The sequence below is a fragment of the Phacochoerus africanus genome, chromosome 2, assembly GCF_016906955.1.
Source record: "Phacochoerus africanus isolate WHEZ1 chromosome 2, ROS_Pafr_v1, whole genome shotgun sequence".
NCBI classification, from domain to species: domain Eukaryota; kingdom Metazoa; phylum Chordata; class Mammalia; order Artiodactyla; family Suidae; genus Phacochoerus; species Phacochoerus africanus.
Genome location: NC_062545.1, coordinates 74222098 through 74246327, shown reverse-complemented (window position 1 = coordinate 74246327; position 24230 = coordinate 74222098). Strand labels below are relative to the sequence as shown.

The following is a 24230-nucleotide window of genomic DNA, read 5'->3' as shown; positions in this document are numbered from 1 at the left end:
TTTTTTTTTGTCTTTTTGCTATTTCTTTGGGCCGCTCCCACGGCATATGGAGGTTCCCGGGCTAGGGGTCGAATTGGAGCTGTAGTCACCGGCCTATGCCAGAGACACAGCAACGAGGGATCCGAGCCGCGTCTGCAACCTACACCACAGCTCACGGCAACGCCGGATCGTTAACCCACTGAGCAAGGGCAGGGACCGAACCCGCAACCTCATGGTTCCTAGTCGGATTCGTTAACCACTGCGCCACGACGGGAACTCCTCAATGCACTTTCTACTGCTCCTTCATCTTACTCACCAATACAGTTCTTCACACTTTATCTTTTTGATCATTAAATAATTTCAAGTTCCTGGTCAGGCCTGAAATGTTGGCAGGAGAGTTAGAAACAGAGAGTGAGTGAATGAAGACTGTTAATCGGCCTTTTTCTTCCTCACACAGCAATTTTTCTAACAGATGCAATTACATTTGAGAGCAGCAGAGAATGGAATCTTATGTTTTATTTCTTTATTCATCATTTAACAAATGGGATTCACTGTAAAAAGGAAATTGCCTTTGTGGTTCAGTTCTTCAGGCTGCAGTGCTCTGAGCTTCGGTTTTTACACCAGCTGCTGCCTCCACCTTGTATCTGGTGAAGGAGAACCCAGCCAGGGAGGGAGGCTAAGAAATCAGGCAGAGTTCATTTAAATTCAATATTTTTTTTTATTCTTTGTAAATACAATGAGTACATCCTTTTAACTTCACAAATCAGTTAATTCACTTTGTACAAGGAAAATTTTACTCATCCTATGACAGTCCAAGTGCTGAACATTTTTCTCAGTGCTAGTACCTAATAGATCAAAATGTGAAAAGTACAGCAGCTATTTTAAAATGTTTGTTTCTACATTTCCATAAGTAGAGATTCATACCAAAGGAGCAGCTTATAGTGTAGGACGAAGTGTGTGTATATGAGTGTGTGCGTGTGTGTACACATGCATTTACGCACGTGCATGTGTAGGCATTCAAAGCTTTACTAGAAACCGGTTTTCTGAAAGGCATTGAAGAGCCTCAGGCTGTTAGCAATGGATCAAGAAGCCTTTAGCGTTCATCTCCTTTAAGTCCCCTCTGGCCTCATGTCTGGTGTGATTTGCTGAAACTTGAGTTTAGACCCTCAACGCCTTTGGTTTCAGCACTATGTTAATGGGACAGCAGTCTGCCTCACTCAACCACTCATCTCCACTTTATTTGGTTTTGCTGTTTTTATTCGTCCTCCCTTGACTTCTGTTCTTTTAGTAAAGCTCTTCTATTTTTGAGATGTTATCCAACCTGAGGTCCTGGTGAAAATCTCATTTCGTCCGCCAATTCCTTTGACAAGGTTGCCTGGCCTATGGTATTAAAAAGGAGGAGGAGGGAGGAAAGAAAGAGAAAGGAAAAAGAGAAAAAGCAACTCTCATAGCATAAGCTACCTTTCACTTATTAACTCAGTTTGAAGGCCACTTTATGATGTAGTACAACAGATGGGAAACTTTTGATAAAATTTTTGATTTAAAACCTAACCATTATTTTAAAAATAAATTCCCCAACATAAGATAGTTCTGAAGGTTGTTGTATGATGTTATACACAGAGCTATATTTGGTTACCCAACTTTATATGGTAAAAGGGAAAAGAAAGTTCTATTTGTATTTCAGCTCTTGATAATTCAGCCTGATCTTCCAGGTCAGAGGCAGAATGGCAAGGCCTGTGGCAACCCCAAATTCGGCCCCCTCCCAGGGCATGGCAGCAGTGAGTCCTCTGCTCAGGCGGTCCGCTTACGTCCCCTTTCTTTCCAGGCTGCACTACCCTGGGTGAGGAGGCAGGTCAAAGCTACTGGAATTGTTTTGTGTCACTTGACATTTTCTCCTGAAGGCTACGCATTCCCAGGTTTATGCTCCCTGAAGGGTTTGTTAGTTGAGGCTTATTCTCCATGGGTAGAAGTTCATCAGTTACTGCCCCATCCTGAAAAGTAGGGACTTGAAGAGCTTAGATATCACTGGATTTGTACATATCTGAAAGCAGTCTTGTAATTGGCACGTTGCCGATGGTTTTTTTGAAAAACACTTCCTCTATGGTTGATGGACTAATAGAACGTAAAGCTGGCAAAAGTAACAGGAGTTTTCCAAAGCGACAGGGTTGAGTGGGGTATCTGGAATGGGAGAAGCCATGAAAGCAAGGTAAGATCCATTACTAACAGGCTTAATATATCTCATCCTTGAACACACACCATCTTCAGCATCATTTCCTGATTGGGCCTTTTTAATAACATGCTATCCCTGCAACAGAATCCTAGCCAGGCACGACTATCCCTGTTTAACCCAGGAATAATCGAGGCGAGGAGACATAATGATGCAGACAGAGCACATAGTGACGGTCTCTATGTTAGTAAAGGGGTTGCATTTTGACTGGAGAAAAAATAATTTTAAGAAACACGGTACTAAGATCAGGTCAAATAATGAACTTGAGGTTCCCAGCGTAGAAACCAACCAATGGTACTGATGATAAAACTAGCGACAACATTCACATTCTGATTCTCAAGTCTCCTTCAGCAGGCTATTTCCCTCAAATAAAATGGATTCCTTTTCTAAGCAATTCTTCAAATTATTATTCAGGCACTATACTTAGTCACTCTCAGGAATAATTCCATCCTTATTACACTGCAAATTAAAGACTAAGTTCTGTTGGGTGGCTGTGCCAACCCAACTTTCACGTCAATGAAATTGGCATATAATTAAAGATGTGAGAAATTGCTGAACAATTTCCTCTCATGATGTCCAACATATATCTGTGCTCAAATGTGCAAGTTCAATTTTCTGCTGCCTTTAGATGCTTATAAGCCACCTCCTGATTGCAACCCCGATGCTTCCTCAGTCAATATAACGGAATCAGGTATCAATATAATCACCAGGAGGGCTCCCTCCAATGACACAAACTATCCCAAAGAGTGAGCTTTGGGGACACTTACCTGTGACTCAGCCAGGTTCAACCCATGGCCACAGGTGCTAGAAACTGACAGATATCAAAATCCCTACAGGGAAGTTAGGTAGCTTGACACTGAGTTTAACCCCACCCTACAAGTAGAGTCCAGGGGAGCAGCTGTCATGCTTATCTCTTAGCTTTGGGCACAAAAGAGTCCCTCTTTTCGGCCTGATACTAGGCTGATAATTCATTCTGGGCCTCTGAGGACCTCATTTGGCTCTTTCACTGCCAAGCCTCATGACCACCCTCAGACAGGGATGACCAGACAACATTTAATATTGCAGGATGTACATGGTGGAGTTTCTCTACGTCTTAAAAAATACATAAATCACACCATTGCTCTCCTTGCTGAAAACATCTCCTATGTTTCCTGGAAAGTAATCCCAAGACCCACATCTCCTCTTCACCTTGGCTGTTTACTCTTTTCAACAGTTCTGTTTCCCTTCCCACGCAGGCAGAGAGAAGCCCCAGTGGGTGGGAAGCAGTGGCCATCTAGATAAGCCCCCACTGTGTCTGCAGCATTCACCCAAAATGCTGAAGTTTCCCACAGCCTGAGAAAACACTGTGGGAAATAATTACTTTCAAAAGGATGGATTTTGCAGAATCCCTAGATAATTAACTCTTGATTTTCTGTGAGTAGATTATCCACTCACCTACTCACTCACTTCTTTTACTCTCTAGTCGGGAAGAGGTTGGATAGTCAGTCAACACAAATTAAGTGTTTATTATATGTGGAACACTATCCTACCCAGAAACAATAACCATGAGTGTATGTGTATGTGTGTGAGAGAGAGAGTCAGAGAGAAAGACAGAGAGGCAGAGAGAGAGGCTCTCTGACTGCTCAAAATTATTTTGTAGAATATTTATGCCCCTGTCATCCACCAGCATACATAACTGTAAGTTTTCTCTTCAGGTGTAAGTGTTCTGGGTCTGTCACAGATTTGTGTTTTTGATCTTCAGTTATAGAACTTATTCTACATAACAGAAGAGTTTATTATTACATATAGTTACACACAGTTGTTACATAGTTATATATATTTTACGTGAAATGCCAATTTCTAGCCCCCTCCTTATGTCCTAGATAATTAGAGAAATCACTTACAGGGCTGTAACAACTAACTCAATTTGCAGTTTTAAAAATTAATGCACAATTAGCTCAGTTCGCAATGTTAACTTTTCATTTCAATTTGTTTTTTTTTGTTTGTTTTTGTTTTTTGTATTTTTGCCATTTCTTGAGCCGCTCCGAGGCACATGGAGGTTCCCAGACTAGGGGTTGAATCAGAGCTGTAGCTGCTGGCCTGTGCCAGAGCCACAGCAACGCAGGATCCGAGCCTTGTCTGCGACCTACACCACAGCTCATGGCAACGCCGGATCCTTAACCCACTGAGCAAGGCCAGGGATCAAACCCACAACTTCATGGTTCCTAGTCAGATTCGTTAACCACTGAGCCAACTCCTCAATTTCAGATTTTTTATTTCTAGACAGGAAAGTGCTAGAGGAGAATGTTCACTGATTTGAAGGAACTAAAAGGTAAGGCATAGTCAGTTTTGTCACATGTATGACTCTAGATATTAACATTAAACTACAGCTGTAGCTGATATCACAAAACAAAAAGTTCATGCCAAAGCAGGTATGTTCCTTTCATGAATAATTTCCTTGTTTTGAGGGTGAAGGAGAAGTAGTATTCTTGTCATTTTTCTAAAACAGACTTCTGATAATTTGGGGTTTAATTCTCTTAGGTTGCCCCAGAAGCAGCTCCCTGAATGCCAGACTCTCTCAGACTCTCCTTACTCCTCTTTCTGGCACCTCCCATGGTACCTCTGCCAGCACCTCTTCTGGCTCCCATTGGCCTCCTTCTCTGCTGCCAGAATCCTACCATTCAAGGACCAGCTCACGTCTTCTCCATCCATCATGCTTTCCAGATTTTGTTCTCACCCCCGCCAACTAGAATTCATCTCTCTCACTCCCCACTTTGCTTTTTCCCTTCCCTGGTCTGAGTTGGAGTAACACTTCTGCCTCTGTCCTGCAGCGGTAATGGGCAGTATCGTGTCCTTTCTTTGTCCCACAGTGCTCACCAGGAGCTGTGCACAAAGCGAGTACTCAGCAAAAGCTGGATTGAATCAATACCTATAATCACATTCTCCTGGTGTAATGTTCTTTATACCGTAAGGATTCTAAATATCAGAGATCAGTTATAATACACAGTTAGTTTTTAATGGGGAAAAAGGTGCCAAAATTAGGTACTGCTCCATTTTATAACTCTGAACACATCTTAAGTGCTTACTATATATGTCCTGAAATTTAATGTGGGTTTTAAATTTAAAAACCACAGAACTTTAATTTGGAGAAAGATATATATATATGCACTATCACTTAACACAATTTGAGTGATCTTCCATGGATAGGGAACAGCTTTTTGTTGTTGCTATTATTTTTAACCTCTCATTTTACAAATTTGTTTGTTTATATATCCCCCCTCCTTTCACGGAAAATCATAACAAGCTGGGTTGTAAGGAACACAGTAAGCACTCTGTAGATATTGGTTGCTGTTGGCCGTTGAAGATCTGCTGTGAACCCTAAAGCTCTCAGGAATAGGAGTTCCAAAAGCTACCTTCAGTAACTCTGGAACTGGGAACACTTTTACTCATTAGTATTCAAAAGAGGATTTATAAAAGAAATAAGGAGAACCTTGCAGAAGTTGTATCATCCCAAATGAATACACTGACTTGGGGTTTCTCTGGTCCCTTCAGTAAGGGAAACATTAACCTCCTCTGCCCACTTGATTTAGTTACTCCCACCACAGTGTCTATGGGTAATATTGAGATGATTGTGACAGGTTTCCCTTCAAGATCAATCTGATCAATCTAGAGGATAAACAAGAACAGCAACTCTCTTCTAATCTCATATCTAAAACAGCCCTAACTTAAGAGGCTAGTAAGGTTCTACTGTTCTTTATTTTTTATTTTACTTTATTTTATTTTTTATTTAAAATTTTTTTTAATTTTTTTGCTTTTCAGGAACGTACCCCCCAGCATATGGAGGTTCCCAGGCTAGGGGTTGAATCAGAGCTACAGCTGCCAGCCTGTGCCACAGCCACAGCAACGCCAGATCCAAGCCGTGTCTGCAACATACACCACAGCTCACAGCAATGCCAGATCCTTAACCCACTGAGCAAGGCCAGGGATTGAACCCGAAACCTCATGGTTCCTAGTTGGATTCATTTCCTCTGCGCCACAACAGGAACTCCTCTACTGTTCTTTAAATGCTTGCCTTTTTCATTTGAAAATGGAATCAGAAAGTCTACCTTATGGTGGATTTGCCCATTTGGTGAGCCAGGAGGAGCACTGCTAGAACCCAGTGACTGAGAGTTTCTACAAATAGCCAAGAACAGCTCCTGCCAGTGGGCCTTGCTTGGCCAGAAGTAACCTGGTGGATGCTATGATTCAAAATGGCTCAACAGATACCAATCACCAAAGCCAGACAGCAGTCATGATGGGGTTAAAGACGACCTCTTTAGAAAGTTCTCTGATCCTTCTACTTGGGATTGGCATTAAAGAAAGCTACTTGCCCTTACCAAAGGATCATGTGATCACTCTAATATATCAACTAATATACCACTTTAGCCCTCATTTTTCACCTTTTTCATATCTGAGTCTATTCACCTAAATGTGTACAGCTATTTTGATGGATCAACTTGTTCATCCAGGACAGCTGGAAGGGGTCTGTCAGTGCTTTCACTGTGATAATCTAATTTTATTTACTCCTCTTACCAACCCTTCGAAATAGGTGAGGACATAGATTCTAACTAAATTAACTGGCTGGCAACAGGATCATCAGTCACAATGCTTGAACTGGCTTTTTACTGCCTGCTCATGCATTCACAGCGGAAGTAATTTTCTTAAGTACATGTTCAAGGCAAACAAGGGTCACCTGGTGTGGATGTAGCTGTTGAGAGTTAGCTGAGCCTCATCTTGAAGGGCTGCGATGGCGGCAGCATTCCGGAAACTTCTCAGTTCAGAACCACTGTGTGTAGGAACTAGAAATGAAGACCAGGAAACTATGATAGGCAGCACACAGGAAATGCAGATGGGGAAAGCACTCTCTGGAAGTGGATGGCCAGCAGGAGAATGTGCAGGTCCCCGTGGCTATTGGAAATGGAGAAGCCAGACTAAGAGTATCAGCTTTCTTGAAAACCATCACCTCTTTTTGCCAGGGGTCAGTCTGGACTTGGAGGTGGCTGAATTAGGTGGCAAAACAGGGGAAGAAGAAACAGCAGTTTGTGTCTGCTTACCAGCTTTGAAAGTGACGATGCATTTTAGACAGGCAAATTCAGTAGCGTCTAACCGGAGCTGTCTAAACCGAGCCACCACCTCTTGTAAAGCCTGTATTTCAGATATGATCTTGTTCAGCTTCTGGGAATCTGTGTTGTCACCATTCATGCCTAGAATAAAAATATGGAATAAATGCTCAACATGAAGGCATTTTCATGATTTAATATTGATTTTTGACAAAATTCTGCATATCAATATCTATTCAATTGTCACTTTAAGATATCTGATTCCATGTAAACTGGCTATATTGTATGAAAGTTAATATAAAATCTTCTCTTGGATGATAACAAACACAGTAATTTGCATTTAAATAACAATGCAAGCAGTCATGAATACAACAAAACAACATTATTTGCATTTAAATATAGATTTATAAATGACAGGTATACTCTATTGTTCAGCAGGAATTTGTTATTCTTTACATGTTGTTCTTTTTTCAGTAATGTATTTTTATGGTAATTTCTACAACAAAGTCATTAAATTGTGCAATTCTTACCAGATACAGCCAGTAGGGTGTTAGCATCAACCGGAATGGCCCATTGTGCTATTCCTAGAACAAACAGTTCTCTCCAAGCATCTTCCAAAAGCATCAGCTGTCATACAATAGATGTATAATATAATATAGTGTGTAATTTATAAATTTATAAACAATTTCAATATGTAAATTTCCATTATTTTAAAAAGTGTTTTAAATGCCTGTCTTGTTAGTTTTTCCTCTGAATATTCTAGCTTCCCCTTATTTCCCCGTATTTTCCTTTTTGAAAAGGTGCCTATACTTAAGCACACGCATTTGAGAGTCAGTCACTCTAATTCCCCAAATTTTGCTTCCCTTGGAAGAAGGTTTACCCTTGTTGTCCTTGCATCCATTTGTTCCTGACCACCTAGAAACTTCCAAGGAGACCTAGGCTCTTATGAAATGCTACCAACAGCTCAGCAGGTGGATTTCCCTCATAGAAAATGTTGATATTATCAGGGTTGAGGCTTCCAGGCTAAGCATGCAGATATGGGCCCCTATCTTCCTGGAAGGTTGAGGGGGCTGGGCTGGGAGAGAAAGAAAGAGATCACTAATTCCCAAGAGACATGCAGGGAAATCAGGGTGTAATTATGTTAATCGGGTTTTACTGAGTTTACCTCATCTTACTGCCTGATTTTTGAGACTCATAAGTGGACAGCATCAAGGTGCTTGTCATTTTCATTCTATTAAAATGTGCTACTGAATATGTAAAATGAAAATCTGGCTCCTTTTCCGAATTAATATACTGGATTCTACTTCACTGCAGTTTGCTTGTTACTGAAGGGTTTCCACTGAAGGGCTAAGTGGCTGATAGTAAGTAAATTTTGTTTGGATTACAGAGTCTACAAATACCAGTTTTGAGAAAAAATAGCCAACTTACACACACACACACACACACACACACAGAGCAAATGGCCCAGGGCAACCAGTAAAAACTAGTCAAAGACAGAAATTAACCATCCTGAAAAATCTGTTTTTGAAAATTCTCTCAAAAAACCAGTCAATTCTGGATGATTTTTGTGATAGGATTTTCTTTTGAGAGCTCAGGACTGAATTGTGAAGGCTTGTAACCAAAATCACAATCAGACCAAAAGGTTTAATTTTCAAAATGTTTTATTTTTAGTTTCATTGTATTAAGTACAGAAAATAATACTTTAAAAATGCAAGGTAAACAATGTCTAATTCTGACCATGTCTGAAAGTCCAGGCCATGAAAAAAAGAACATCCATGCTAGGAGATTAAATGTTTTGAGCACATTGCCAGGTCTCTCTGTAGGAAACGTACTTCATATTAAGGGGCACTATTATGCTTTAATTAGGTATAAAATGAACTAAAGAAACAAATCCTTTGCTTTTAGAACTACTTATTAGCCTTTTGGGAAATTTGTCATTAATTTCCACGAATGCACTGGTAATAGCCAATGGTTGTGAATACTTCATTTTCTTTCTTTCCCTTAAGGGTAGAAAAATTCTGGCACAGGCCACTTCTGATATTCCTAACAACAAAATTTCTGAGTTTTGATATGATGCAATTTTAAAGGCACATAGTTTTTTCCTCCCTCTTAATGTCATTTACAACCACAGGATTATGTGTCAGGCCTACTTGTTTACAAAATCTCTCAAAGCACTTAACGAATCAAGGGAGGTGTGCAATGCACCCTTTAATTCTGTATGCTGGTAAATCAGTGGCCAAAACCGAGCATCACAATGGAAAATATAAAGCTGTGAATATAAAATAATGAGACTAATTCATAACATCTTACAGGGGAATGCTCTCATCACCTTCTGTTTCTCTCAGTTCCAGTGTTCATAAGAAAACATTGTTTTATTAACAATTTTAGAAATCATTAGATTTTTAAAAATGTTTGATTAAATTTGACATTTCAACTAAAATAGAAAAAGATAAGGATCTTTTTGTGTATTTGTTTTTGTAGATCATATCCAACTTTGCTGACATAATATAATTACATTTCTTAATAAGGATTCTATAGTTAAATATTTTGAACCCATAGCAAGAAGCTAAGAAAAATCATTTCCTCATTGCTGTTAAGAATGGATGGCCTGGCCTTGGTGATTTATCCAGGTAACCTCTAGTTTCATAAGTTGAGTAGTATTGTTTCTTTCCCAACCTCCTACCTCCAAGAGCTCAATGCCCTCTTGGTCATACCTGGTCTTGCAAAGATAGCGTGGAGAAAGCTGGCACACTCTTAGCCCACTTGATGCTCATAAATAGAAGCCTGGCAGCTGATTCACACACTGACTCTGTGGCTACTTCATAGAGATACATTGGGGTCCCATTCACTTCATGAGGGTACTGGGTGAGGAAGAAAGAGAAATACGAGGGAGTAAGGAAAGAAGAGCCAATTAAAATTTTTTCTAATTAGACCAGGGAAGAAAATAGGAATGTGGATATTCTGCTTAGGCAGGCAGTTGCCACAGGGGGATAAAAACCAAACATCCACATCTACAGAGTTTGAGAAACAGTAATTGTTGGGAGAGGCCAATTTCCATTCTTTGGGGGCCTGTTCCTTCCAGAAGGGCATCTGGCTTTTCTACCCTCTGCAGCAAATTTTCTTCGGGCTAAGCCAAGTGCTAGCCTATCTACCAATTTAGGCAAGAGCTGTTTGCATTTTGAGTAAATAAAAATAGATGTGAAAAAAGTATAAATTAATAGGCATCCCAAACACAAATATGCATATGAGTATTTTTAGAAAGGATTAGTATATTATGGAAATATTTCAATTAGACATCTTAATCATTCACAGAGCATTCCCATTCATAACTGACAACATATTCATAACACTACTTTCCCAAGCTTATTATACACATCAAGGGTAAGAAAGCAATATTAAATATTGTTCCTGCACATGTGCCCAGGTGTTTGGCTTCCCTGCAGTATGGGGCTGCAGCTGGTCATCCTCTGCAGGAGAGCTGGAGCCCTTCTTGGCCTGGAGTAGGGGCTTTGGGCAGGTACCAGCTGGAATGCTGAAAGGTACTCCCTAAGTGGCACACTTTTGAGGTGGTTTTGGCTGTGGTCCTGCTAGTAGAGGCTCCATCCTCGTGTATATTTATGTGACTCAAAAGAGAGTATAGGGGAGTTCCTGTTGTGACTCAGTGGTAACGAACCTGACTAGTATCCATGAGGATGTGAGTTTGATCCTGGCCCTGCTCAGTGGGTTGGGGATCCAGCACTGCTGTGAGCTGCAGTGTAAGTCACAGACTCGGGTTCAATCTGGCACTGCTGTTGCTGTGGCTGTGGCATAGGCCAGTGGGTGCAGCTCCGATTCAGCTCCTAACCTGGGAGCTTCCATATGCTGAGGATGCGGCCCTTAAAAGAAAAAGAAAAAGAAAGAGAGTATAGGGAGTGGGAAATGAAGCCAGGTTCCTCAAACTGTTGTAACGTGGCGAGCTTCACCTTCTCTCTTGCATTAGGAACTCAGAGCTTTGCCCAAGAGATTAGATCTCTGCAATTTACAATTCAGGGGGCTCTTCTGCCAGCTATAGGCAATTTCTTTCTTCTAAAAACTGTCTGCTTTTCTGGCCTCCAGAAACACCTACGCTGCCTCTGATTTCAGACAGGTGTTTTCTAAAGGTGCAAGTTCCTGGGCCTTGCCTCAAATTTGCTGACGGGGGATGGGCCTAGGAGTCCACATTTGTAGTCATTTGTAGTCAGCTCAGAGAGTGACTACTGCACACTAAAGTTTGGGCACCCCTGACTCAAAACGGGAGAATGGGAGGTCTAGAGCTCCCTACAAAGGTCGGCCAAACTGAGACCCCTGAGGTTGCTCTCTCCATCTTTTGCCTGAGCCATCCCAGCTAAGAAGGAATGGGCGCGCCCCTTCTTCTCCCCGCTCTACCCAACAAGGCCACTGACCTTGGGCGTGGGCTGAGCCAGGCTCACGAGGGTCTGGCGCTCAGGGGTGGCTGACACAGCGGCCAGCTCCAGACCGTGGGGCTCCAGCTGCGTGACTGCAGTGAAGAAGGCCGGCGCCGGCAGTGCGGCAGAGGGGAAGTGCGCGGCCGCCCCATTCTCTTCCTTGTGTCCACGGAAGTAGAGAGCCACCTGCTTGCGGATGGTGGACGTTCGAGGCCCCCGCTCGTGCTGCACCGCTGCAGAAACAGACAGACCGGCGAATGCCGGAGATCAGAGACTCAGCGGCACTTGGACGCTGCTGCGCTCCCGGGCCAAATGCTACTACGTACGTCTGAGCAGGCAAGGGCACGCGGCAGGTGAAGAGAAGGAAGGGAGAGGGAATGTGAGGGCGGGGGGCGTTCTGAGACCATCTAACCCCTACACTGTTTGCATAAGGAAGCTGAAGTCTAAAAGAGCAGCCCGGCCCAAAGTGTCACGATAATGCCCGAACCTCAGGCAGGACTAGGAGTGTTCTTTGTCGGTCTGGGGCTCCTCTCCAACCAGAGGAGGCTGCAGAGAAATCAGAGACCTTCTGGGCAGGAGGAGCTAGGTCTTGTCCACAATCAGGGGTAGAGGAACCACTGCACAGCCAGGCACAGCGTCTCTGCACAGATTTTTCCCACTCCGCCCGACGACTAACTCCCCCCACCTCCACCCTAGGTCCCCGTGGAAATGCCGTTTGGCCTCCGAAGGCCCCAGGAGAAAAGAACCCGAGCCCGAGGCCGCTGGGGGATGGGACGAGGGAAAAAGCCCGACTCCGGAGTGTGCTGGAGGAAGGCAGGGGAGATGTGACAATTACCACCAACAGTTTAAACAAACAAATTAATTCAGGGCAATCTTCCGCTCGGCGAGCTTGACAACTTGTCAATACACAAGTTCAACAGGTTGGACGCTCCCCTCCTGCTTTCTGCGCCACGGAGGAAGGAACTCTCCCCATTGGGCGCTGTACCTCACGGGGATGCCACCCTATGCGGGCATCCGTGCCGGCAAAGACCACTCTGCACCCTCTCCCGAGGTCCCATTCCTCCCCCATCACCTCCGCCGGGTCCGGCCTGGGGCGCCCTCACCAGGCAACCTCCAGGCACACACTTGGACTGGATCTAAGCTCAAGGACCTAGTTCTTGCTTCACGTCTTTAGGAGCTTTCTGGTTGGGTGTCCAAGGCACTCACTGGTGTCACCCGCCCCTCCAGCCCTTTTCTTTAAAGCTGATAGAAGGCCCTAAAAAAGCCCAGATCACCACTAGGGCCATCTTGATTCTCATGTCTCTGCCCTCCCTCCTTCAATCCATCTCCTAGTCTCCAAGATATCCTCTCCAGATTACCTAGACAGCAAGACCCTGCGGGAGGCTAACAGGTTTAGGTCTGGCTGCAAAAGGGCTGCAAGGAAAGGTAAGAAGAGGAATTAGGAAGGGAGGCAGGAAATGTCACACATGTGTCCTGAGCAGAGTGAGGCCCCAGGAACACTGGCTTCATGCAGATGGCTGTGAGGCACAAGCATCCTATGTGGGCATGGGCCTTGCCCTAGGGAGTTTGATGGAGTGAGAGTGGGGCTCATGCGGGGAGATGACTAAAACCGGAGGCCAATTCCCAGCATCTGGAAATACGTGCTCAGGAGATGATGTACATGCACTCATAGAAGTGACATTATCTTCTGTACACATACTTACTACTCAACCAACATTAGAAGAATAAAAAGATGTAGTGAGAATGTACTAAGTAAAATATGTACTAAGAATAAAAAGATTACCATCTTTGTTCATGTTGACTTCCAAACACTTCTTCAGCCGACATGCCCTGCACTGGTTTCTGTGTGTCTTGTCCACTGGGCAGCCTCCCTGAAACAGAGTGCAGGGGGTCAGAGGCCCCCAGGGCCTTTAGAATGGGGATGCTAAGCCAGCGCCAAGGTGGGGGAAAAGGCATGGAGGCGGGTATGACCCCACCACAGAACTGTGCGAGCAGCAAGCTTGGATTCTAGAAACAGGGCCAGGAAGAGAAAGGGCTGGGATTCCCAGGGCTACTTCAAAAGGACAAGTCCCTTGACCCTATGAAAGCAGGCAAGAAGGAAGGTCCTTCAAGCAGGTGAAGGGCCAGAGCGCCGGGTTTGCCAGATTCCACCTTGCAGGGCTCACGAGGGGAACTTCCGCCAGGCACAGAGCTGGTGGATCAATGGCGAAAGTTTTCAGGACCGAAGACAGCGACCTGGCCCCAGAAGAGGAGGCCTTAGAGCCCTACAGCCAGCAGGCTTGCCTGCCTGGGATCCCTGCCACAAACCCCTCCTGCTAATTATGCATTCTGCTTTCAGGTCTTGAGTCTACCCCTTTCTGTCACTTTCTGGGTGAGCCCATTTATCTGTCAGATAAATATCTCCCACTACTATTCTTCATACTCCTGTTTCCTCTCTTGCCTTTGCACTTGAAGACATCCTTATGATCAGCATATTGAGAGTTGTCTCAAAGACTAGCCTCATCCCAGATTCATAGAAACACAGCCATTCCTGGAAGGTGAAGCAGAAGCCAGAGTGGTTAGGAGGGCAAGGCCTACAAAGGTGAGGGCGAGAAGGGACGGGCCCAAGGCCTGGGCAAATTCTAGAAATGCCCACCATGTAAGTATGACCAGGAAGTTAATGTGATGGACTGTCTGACAAAATGATAATATGGATTAAGTATATCAGCATGATAAGTAAAAAAAAAAAAAAAAGATGTAATTGCTGCCTTAGAAATATTTATCTGAGAGGCATGAGAAAAAAATGTTTTATCTAATATGATTTTCTGGAAAAGTACTGGCCATTAAGAGGAAAATTACAGAGGAAATTTCTAATGGAATTAATTCAGTGTTAGGTGTTACTACTGAGGGAACATGTATATAGATACATAAAGAGTCACATCTATGTATTTAGATGTCACATATGTATTTTATGTACAGGAAATACATAAGAAGTTTGGTGCTCTCTGATGTTTATATGACTTGCTACTGTTACATTTATAGTGGGAAGAAAGATAATAAAAAATTCATTTTGCTTCATATCCTCAAAATTCATATACTCTGAATTTGGAGTAAGCATATTTTCTGAAATATCCCTTAGGAAAAAAAATACACTCGAACATACAATTTTATAAGATCACACCCCTCTGATTTAAAGTACTTTGATTTATTTAAAATAAACATAGGGCAGAAGTTCACAGCTTCTGAATGTCTTCATTACTGTTAACAATAAATTGGAATGCTATTTACCTAATCTTAGACTAAAAGAGATAAAGGAAATATTTTTTCTTTCCTAATTGAGTTCTTCAGGGCATCTTTGCTGGCCAGTGTAATAGCTCTACGTAAAGAAGTTTAAATAACTTACTAAATGAAATCATATGTCTATCCTCAAATGTTATCCTCCTAGTATTCTGATAAACACACTGATGCAAAAATAGAAACCTTCATTAGTTCTTAAGAGTGTCTTTGAATCAGATCAAACGTATATAAACACCTGGAGTCTGAGAGAAAGATGAGCACCTCAGCTTGGTCCATTTATTCTCTATGCAAGAAGAGGACTACCATGCCTGAGGAGTCTATTATCACTCCTTTACAAGCACTTGGATTGATATCAACATGTTTGAATTGATAGCCAACCCCTTTGAAAATATCAAGCATAACATCTGAGATTTTGATTCCCCAATTCTGTGCATAGAAGTAAAAATAATTTGAGTAGAGGTCTGCTCCAGTCTGACGATCCACAATACTCTCATATTCCTGTGGAGCTAGTGGGATAAGTCCTGTGTGTGTATAATGTGATGTGTCCATATGGTAAAGCTAGAAACTGATACAGAGCTTGTACCCAATTAAACAGGTAACCTATTTTGAACTAAAGAGTTCAAAATAGGTTATTCAACTGCAACATCTTCTTGTTCTTATTGACAATCCAAATCTATTATAAATTGGTATGAGCAGACATAGCTTCAGAAAAAGGTAAACAGACAATATATGTGTGTATATATATATATACATGCATATATATATATCATATATATATATTAATTAGTGAAAATGTTTTACCATTTTGGATATCAAGGAATGACTTCTGACTACTGTACTCTCCAGGATCTTCTTAGAAGTGGAGGTGGTCACTCTGTACTTAGGATTTGTGTGGCTGGCTAAGGAGAAGACCAAGTAGGGGACCAAAAGGTGGATCTCTGAGGTTGAAATAAACCTATTACTTAGCTGGAAACTGAGTCAGTGGGAGGGGTCTGCTGACTCTTTCTGGAAGCTTTAGCTCACACTCAGTGCATGTCCCAACTCCTCTGTCTCTTTGAGACACTTCTGCCTGCTTAAGACCAAAACACAATTAGTTAGGCATCTCTTTAAGCAGAGAAAGAGGAGATATGGAACCTTGGAGAGGCTCCCAGTTACTCCTTCCCTGAGTGCTTTCTGTTTTTGCTCACTTGACTTTTCTGACAAGGCCCAGCTAAAATCACATGGGTGTTGAAGCCCCACTGCCCACTTCCAAATAGCCCTGCTTCCCCAGAAGTTGAAAGGGCACAATCGTTCATATAGCACATCCTCTCTGTTCCATCTGGCCTACACTCACTTCAGGCCTCAACCTTGACCAGGATGCCTGTGCCTTTCACATTTGCCCTGACAGGCCCTGGGTCAGGGCAACAAGCGGCTAGGAATGGGGATGGGGTGGGGTGGCAGGCAAAATAACATAGCTCTTTCACCTCCCTGAACCTGTGGTTTAGATTCTGAAGTTCCTTAGATCCCCCTGGGCTGGCTTTATTGCCACTGGCTTTACCCAGTGTCAAAATCTGCCAGAGGATTTTAAAGAAGGGGGGGGGGGATAGGGTAAGGTGGGGGTTAGGATTTCAGCTTTCCTCCTTCAAACTCAGCTCTCTTCCCTTAACTCTCCTCCCTACCCCCAAGTGAAAGGGCCACTGAGAATTGGGGCAGGAAGAAGAGAGGAAAGGAGGGGTCAGGGCCTGGTCTCCCCTCAGCAGCTGGGACACTCTGAGGAGGCCTGGGCACAAAGGAGGGGGAGGCAGGAAAGGGGAGCCAGGCAGTGTAGATCTGCTAAGGTACCTGATTTCCAGATTTGCAGACATATGTCCTATTCCTTCGGATACTTCGTTTGAAAAACCCCGAGCAGCCGTCGCAGGCGTAGACCCCATAGTGTTTTCCCGAGCTTCGGTCACCGCACACTTTACAGGGGATATCTAAAATACGGCCTGAAATCGCAAGAAAGACGGAGAAGGGGGGAAAAGGGTGAGAGGGAGAGGAGGGCGGAGAAGAAGGAGGAAAGGAGAGAGGGAGAGAGAGATGCTAAGCAATCTGACCTCTGAAGGGATTAGCACCCAAGCTGCAGTAAAAGCAAATAATGAAGTGATTTTATAGCCAAACTTTTTTTCCTTGAGCAAGTGTCAGTTTCCTACAATGAGCATTATTCATGCACCGCTACATGTATTTGGGTCTCTTCTAATCGCCGAGACCCATTTTGGAATAAAAGATTACAGAAGGCCGGGGCGGCAGCAAGGCTCGCCGCTGCCTTTCTGCTCCGCGAAAGTTTGGCCGCCTCCCTCCTCTGCTCTTGCATTTAACAGAGAAAGTTGTTAGTGAGCGCGCGAGGAGACAAACTTGAAATGTAAAAGGGAAGGGAAGAAAAACAAACACGGCTGGAACCAGGGATGGCAGCTGGAAGGCAATCGAGTTTTCGCTGAGCTGCTGGGCGGCTGTTATTATTAGGATTATTATTGTAATGCTAATACTAGTATTATTAATGATAATAAGGGTAGTGGTAATTGCCCAACTTTCACTTTACCTATTTAAAAAAAAAAAGCTCGGTAGATCGCTTTTGAGAAATGATTTCTTTTAGGAAAAAAAAATTTTTTTTTTCTCCCCAAAGTAGCTAGCCCTAAGGTAGGCAAGCAGGAGAGTGTTGTGTGGCCATTCCCTGTTAGGTTACAGTGGGACAGCGCCTCTCCTCCCTCCACTCCCCAAAGTCTTCCTTCTTAAAGCCCTACATCCTCACACTAGAGCCTGCGTGGATCCCTTCCTTCCCGTTTTTTCCTGCCGCCTTCGGAGGCTGATTTTTTAAAGGTTATGTCTGACTGGTTTCCCTAGACTGCCCCCCACCTCCACTGGCCAGGACAGTTGCCTGACTTCAGAGACGTCTCCTTGGAATCCCCGCAAGCCTGGGGGTGGCAGCGGACCCTGGAGGAATGTTAGGGAGAGGAGAGAATTCGAAAATTCAGAATGGAAGGAAGGAACTATTTTTCTGTAAGGTTCAAGGGTCTAACAAGCCTGAAGCGGTTTGTAGAGACTTAGAAATCCTTCCTCGCACAAAGGAGGTATTAAATAAAGTGTTAATTAATACTTTGATAATAATGATATAGTTAACGATACTAGTAATCATTAACTACTTTATACTTAATTTTTCCTTTTGCTACCGGGCCGAAGGCCTCCAGTGTTGTCCTGGGAGGCCTGCGGCTTGGCCTCGTAGAGCTCGTCAGCAGTTCCCCCGACCTCTCAGGTTGGGGACCATGATTAGGACTGGGATGGTTAAAGGTAAGGGTGAGGATGACTGGGCCAGGGGAGTAGGGGAGGCGAGAGCGCGGATCTGGCAGGGCCGGAGGCCTCTGAAGAGGAAACTTGCTGGTAAGATTCCGAGGCGTCCGGTGGGCGCGCACTCGGGACCCTGGCACCAAGTAGCTGCAGGGGGTGGAGGCGGGGAGAACGCTAGCAGCCGGGTTCGGGGGTGGGGTCGGCAACGTCGGGGTCGGCAACGTCAGGCTCGGCCCTGGCAATTACAACCCCGCCGTAGCACCTGCCTATAGAGCCACCAGTGACCCGTCAAAAAGAGTAGCATGGGAATTCAGATGGCGACAAAGGCCGGCGGGGGAGGCGCGCAGCGCGGCGACCACCGCCTCGCCGCCTCCTCTCCCCCAGGGTGGGAGGAGAGGTTGTGCTGGGGCGGGAGGGGTTGGAGGGAGCTAGGGGAGCCACTGGGTTTTGTCCCTCAACCCCTCGGGCCTGTCACTGCGCCCAAGGGAAGTCAACGGCCGCCCAGCAGGTGCCCTCACTCTGGAAAGCAGTAAACTTGGTTTCCAGATTTTGCAACCATCCTCCTCTGCATAACACACACCCTCTGGCTGGGCCAGGGTCTGTGTTTGGGATCCAACCATCCTGTCGCCCCGGATGTCCTCCTCTTCTCGGTGGCACTTTTGATGATGCCAAGATGAGCGCTGGGAAGGGAGCAGTGGTGGGGGTTCTCTTTCATGCTTCCCATCCAGCCGGGAGGCCAGGGACAAGGATATCTGGAGAACCTCGATGGAGTGGAGGGAGTACCAGTGCCGGGTGGGTGACCCTTCTCAGGCTCCGGGAACGGGGATCCTCGACCTTCCCCCCGACCCCGCCCGGGGCGGCCAGGGCAGCAGATTGGTCTCGCCCCTGCACAAACCTCCCGACGGCGGCTCCCGGGACAGATTAGAGACAGGCATACCCGCCTGGGGCGGGCACAGGAGGGAGGACAAGAAAATTCCGGGGCAGAGCGGGTCTGCGCCTCAGACTCCGCCACCCAGCCACGTTAAGGTGACTTGGGGTCACGAGACAAGCTGGTTGACCCCGTTGCAAAGCTCCTCTCATTTAGCAAGTCGAGCGAGCTCCGACGTGAGGCCGGCGGGAGTTTCCTGAGGCTGGAAAACCGTTCTTAACTTCCCTCGCCAGGGGGTCCCCTCGGGGCTTTTTGTGTGTCATAATTGCCTAAAGATATATGGCAGCTTCGATTACTGTAATTACCATCAGAGGCTGTTGAAAGAAGTTAGTCTGGGCTGCAGGGGTGACTGGCCGGGGTCTTGTTACCACCCAGGCGGGGCTCCTGGGTGACATCGCTCTGCTCTCCAGCTGTGCGAATCCAAGCGAGGCGGGGGTTGCAGACCTCTCGGCCTGGCTCGGGCTGACCTCGCCCGCTGCGCGCCGACCTCCTCGCTGCCCGGGGCGCGAGGGCCGCAGGCTTGGGCCCGGCTGCCGCCACGGGTCTGGAGAAGGCCTAGATGCCTCGGCGCCGCGAGCAGGTGCTGCTGTCCTGCCGGACTGAGAAACCTCTGTGGCGGCGTCCCAATCCGCGCCGGGGCTTGAGGCTTACGAAGCCCAACTCAGGCTCTTGGGAAGCTGGAAATCTCCAGAGTTTCCCTAGTGTCACTCTGCCTTTTCCCCTAAAAGTTCGAAGGGTCCATAGACATGAACAGCATGCGGGTGCGGCTCCCAGCGAACCGGGTTCGCGCCCGCCCCTTCCCTCGCCTCCTAGGCCTCACTTTTCAAAGCCTCTCAACCCCAGTTTCTCTGCACCCCAATAAGGAGAAAGAGACTGAGGCTCCTTACTTCTAGGGAAGGAGGTGAGGGCCTCTCACAGGACAAGCAAGCACAGAGATCTGCCGAGGCCAGCAGGCTTCGGTTTTTGCAGAGGAAGCTCAGAATGCACCAGGAAAGATTTTCTTCTGCGCCTCCAGGGAAGGACCCTCACATGCAAGAACATGGGCCACAAAAAATACGCGAGCCCGCCTCCCTTTCCAGAGATTCCAACAGCAAGGACCAGATAGGCCCGAGGCTAACTGGAAACGCCAGCCCTCCACCGGGATCGTCTCTGATTAACCAGCGGCTAAGATTCTTCCTCTTCTCCCTCTGCCCTAGTTCTAAACATTTCTCATTTTCTCTTTTGTTCACGCTCACTTTAATTTTTAAAACGGCAGCGCCCAAAGCCAAAACAAATGGATAAAGTGAAAACACAACCCACTTCTTGGGAGGGTGGGGAGGAATTGCATCCCACTCCAGTGGGACTTCATTATCAGTCCTCAGAAGTATCTCGGACTCTCCCAACTTTCAAAGACTTGGGACAATGAAGGAGAGTGAGGGGAGGGGGTGTTCAAGGAAAGCACAAGTGCCAAAAATGCTATACGCGAAAACAAGGGCCGCGGGAGCACTCTGGGATATGGGGACTTCGGCGGCGGCCACCCCCAGCCTTGGCCCCTGGAAAATGCAGCCCGGGACCACGGGAAGGCGGGAACTGAAATGCCCAGCGGAGATCCCGGCATTGCGGCCTGCACATTCTCGAGTTCCGCAGGAACGGTGCAAGCAAATGCCCTCGCACACTCTGCCCTGCGCTCCGTCTAAGGGCAGTTAGAGATCAGCCGCGACCTGGCGTTCTGAGGGAGAGCCACCAGCAAGCAAGTTTAAGGGAGGAAAGGAGCGCGTGAAGGGAACAGGCCCCACTCTGCTGCCTCTGCCGAGCTCCCGCTCGAAAAGTCTTTGGGATTAGGGATTTTGTCCTCTCTTTGCTAGAGCGGTTCGCCATACTTTAAATTCCCCAGTTATGACCTACGCGGATTTAGGATTAAGGAAAATGTGACTTTTAAATTGTTTCTGCTTCCCAGTTTGCAGGATTATTTGAAATAGCTAGAAACGGGGTGCAAAGCATTCCATTCAAAATCCGCTTTGCGCAGAGTTGCTTTTGCGCGCTGAAGCTCGGAGTTTTGAGCTAGAGTGTTATTGTGCTGCTGCCTGGGGCTTCGGCCTAGTTCCCGCCCCCGTCTCCCCCCTCCTTCCACGCACCTGGCGGCTAATAAGTAAAGGCAACTCGCGGTACTGGTGGGCTGCCTGGGTCGCAACCTTCCCACCATACCAGGGAAAGGGGAGCATCAAGCAATCCAGAGACAACGAAATTGTTCTTCCCTTCCCACAAAACGCACTGACTCACGGTCTACAAGTAGCTGGGCCAAAGCGCACACCGCTGGAATCCCTCCCTGGGACTCAGGCTCAGAGCTTAAAAGCTCGAGGCAGGACCTCCCCTGCCACCCTGCCCGCCCTCCACAGCCTTCGCGCCTTGAGCCCCGCGGCGGCCCGATAGGTACCCACTTGTTGATCCGGCTGGCTTGCTCATGCTGGCGGTCCCGGGGCGGAGCGGTTGGTGGGCGCTGCCCGAGTCCCGGCCGGCAACGCCCGCTTCGCCGCCGGGCGCCGCCGCTCTCCAGCCGCCCTCCAGCCTGCGAGGCTCCGGGGGCTGGACAGGTGGGTGTCGGTTGCGGGCTGCGCTGCTTCCCTGGCGCTCAGAATTCGTTCCACAGTGGAAATTTAAGCATCCTTAAGTTTCTTCCCGTCTCTTGCAAAACCGCAGCTGCTGGGAATGTTGCTTGGTATGGACATAGGCATGGACAGACAAATAGAGAAACGGACAGGCAGATCGAGGGAGAAGGGAGGACAGGCAAGAGAGGGGTATTGAATGACAGAGATGAAGACACGAAAATGGTCTTCCTACGGAGCAAAAAGGGCAAAATCCCTCTCTTTCCCCATTCCTGTCTCTCAGTCTTCAATTTCTCCCTCTACATTAGTCATGAGAGTGTGGGCAGATCTCTACAGACCGCTGCTCTTTTAAGGAAAAAAGGAAAACATACAACCGCAGTCTCAGACAGATGGGCTCGGCGCTGCCCAAACCCGAGCTCGGAGTGGGAAAACTAGATTGCTGGGAAGCCTTCCGAGGGAAGAGGCGGCTAGCTCCTGGTTTCCGGGGACAGCCGAGCACGCAGCGAGCAAGGGTCCCCGAAGTTCATTACCCTGTGACTTTGTGCCTGTCGCTGCGGGCTGGGTCCCCTGTAATATCTCCAGAAGCGCTCTGACAGGCAGCCGCGGGGAGGGGAATAGGGCGTCCCTGGCCCACTTAGCTTTTCCCCCAACTCCTGGCGGGGTCTGACGTCAGCCATGTGCGGGGAGGGGATGGAAAGAGGGAGGGGGTTAAATGCTAATGATATTAATGAACCTCCAAGCGGCTCCCAAAGAAAATGCAGGCGCTCTCCAAGCTGAAGAGTTAAGAGTGTGAATATGGGAGTATGGCTCTGTGCTTGCGTGATGGTGAGGTCGGTGCTGCTCTTCTAATAAAAATGAATTATTATATGTCATGGCAAGGGGGAAGGGGAAGGGAGCTGGAGTTTTCTCAAAACGCTTTCCCCCCTCTGTCCAGAGCGCCGGACAGATTCATGGAAGAACTGGGTGGCTGTGTGTTTGTGTGTGATTGTGCGCCCCGGATATGGCCATGTGAGTTGGTTCATTCTTGGTCCCATGCCCCTTCTGTTGGGTAAAACTTGGATCTGGCCCGAGGTGAGTAATTATTCATTTTGCAACTATCTACGTAAAAGTTATAGACGAGGACGCTATGTCTAGACTTGGGGGCCTGGGACGGGGTTTGATGGAGGCTCCGCGGTACTGCGGCCTTCATACGGTCCTTGGGCATCAGCCGCTAGCAGGGTGCCGCCGGCTTCCAAACTAAAGCCCATTCGGAGCAGGTTGAAGCTATTTTGCCTCCATTATTTCTGCACCGGAGCGGCTGGAGGGTAGAGCTTTCCTTCCCGCAGCTTGTCTCCAGCGGGCTTCGTAGGCCCCCCTTCTCAGGGACGAGGGATTCTGGAGAGCTCCCTCCCCCACTTTAGCCCCCCACACTTTGCGTCCACCTTCCAGCGATTCCTGTGCTCTCTCTGGCCCTAGTCCCTGCGCCGCGCTGGGAGAGCGCACGCCTACCGAGCAGTGATCCCCGATCGCTAAGAGATTAATTCTTATTTAAGCTCTCCCAGCAGCCTGAACTTGTCGAACAAGAGCTTGCCAGCTTCTCTTCCAGGCGTGGGCTTGGCCAAAGGTCAAGGGTCATATCTCCTGCACTCCCGCCCTCCGCGCAGGCTCTGGGGTAGATGAACCGACACCAGCACTTCGCAATTCTACTCGTTCGCCCTCGGCCCCACGGTCCCACTTTCTCAGGACTCGGTGCCAACCCGGGCTTTGGATCAGAGCATGTATGTGCAAATGAGTGCTTGCGTGTCCCCTACCCCCTCCGAGGGTGCAGCAGCTCCTCAGGCCCGGAGGCTCTGGAGCGAGGGCTGTGCGCATCGGTCAGCGGCTGCAGCACGTGATCACAACTTTCCGCAGCGGCTTCTGCTTGGCCTGGGGCCCCCGCCCGCGCACGCCACGCACCAGAGCCTACATCCTCGCTAATGTAGCGCGGCGACCAGGGCTCTAGGGTGGGGACATTCAGAAAAAGCAAGAAAGAGGGCGACCACCGCCCAAGTTATCCCTCCTCGGTTTTTCGAAGTGGGACGAGATGAGGGAGATATGGTACAAATCCATAAACCTGAGGGGTTTTTAAGGAGACAGGGCAATAATAAGTCAACACTTTGACAACCAAGTTGAGCAGACTTGAGCAGCTAGCCTTGCATGCGACGCAGTGCAAACTCGAACTACGCGCCTAGAAAAGGAAATGATTTCCCAGCGCCGTTTGAGAAACACAGTTACTATGCCAGGGTCCAAATGGCACTGTGATTCCCTCCAGAAATACACTTGCCACCAAAACCACCACCACTACCACCATTATAACCATCACCAACAAAGCCATTTCCACCGCCATGGGGGGGGGGGGGCGGCGCTTAGTTAAGGCCCAGCACTTTAAGAGTTCAAGTAATTTACTTCAGGCAACGA

At 46.9% G+C, this 24230-nt stretch overlaps 1 protein-coding gene across 1 annotated transcript; it reads right to left on the bottom strand.

The window, feature by feature from the left end:
- Positions 1-673: 673 nt before the first annotated feature.
- On the bottom strand, positions 674-22961 carry NR2E1 (nuclear receptor subfamily 2 group E member 1). The gene is made up of 9 exons (XM_047762178.1): positions 21630-22961; positions 16806-16951; positions 13492-13579; positions 11706-11941; positions 9999-10145; positions 7815-7911; positions 7279-7428; positions 6918-7023; positions 674-2157 (listed from the first exon to the last, which is right to left on the bottom strand). Exons 1-9 carry the CDS (start codon positions 21652-21654, stop codon positions 1995-1997), a joined length of 1158 nt encoding a protein of 385 aa, XP_047618134.1. The 5' UTR covers positions 21655-22961; the 3' UTR covers positions 674-1994.
- Positions 22962-24230: the final 1269 nt, after the last annotated feature.

Bases quoted from the DNA above. Each gene is read 5' to 3' on its own strand.
- NR2E1 (XM_047762178.1), bottom strand. From the start codon at position 21,654: ATGAGCAAGCCAGCCGGATCAACAA. The intron at 13,580-16,805 runs GTACCTTAGCAG...ACTCTGTTTCAG, and splicing joins TCTGCAAATCTGGAAATCAG to GGAGGCTGCCCAGTGGACAA. The intron at 7,024-7,278 runs GTAAGCAGACAC...CTTCATTTCTAG, and splicing joins CATCGTCACTTTCAAAGCTG to TTCCTACACACAGTGGTTCT.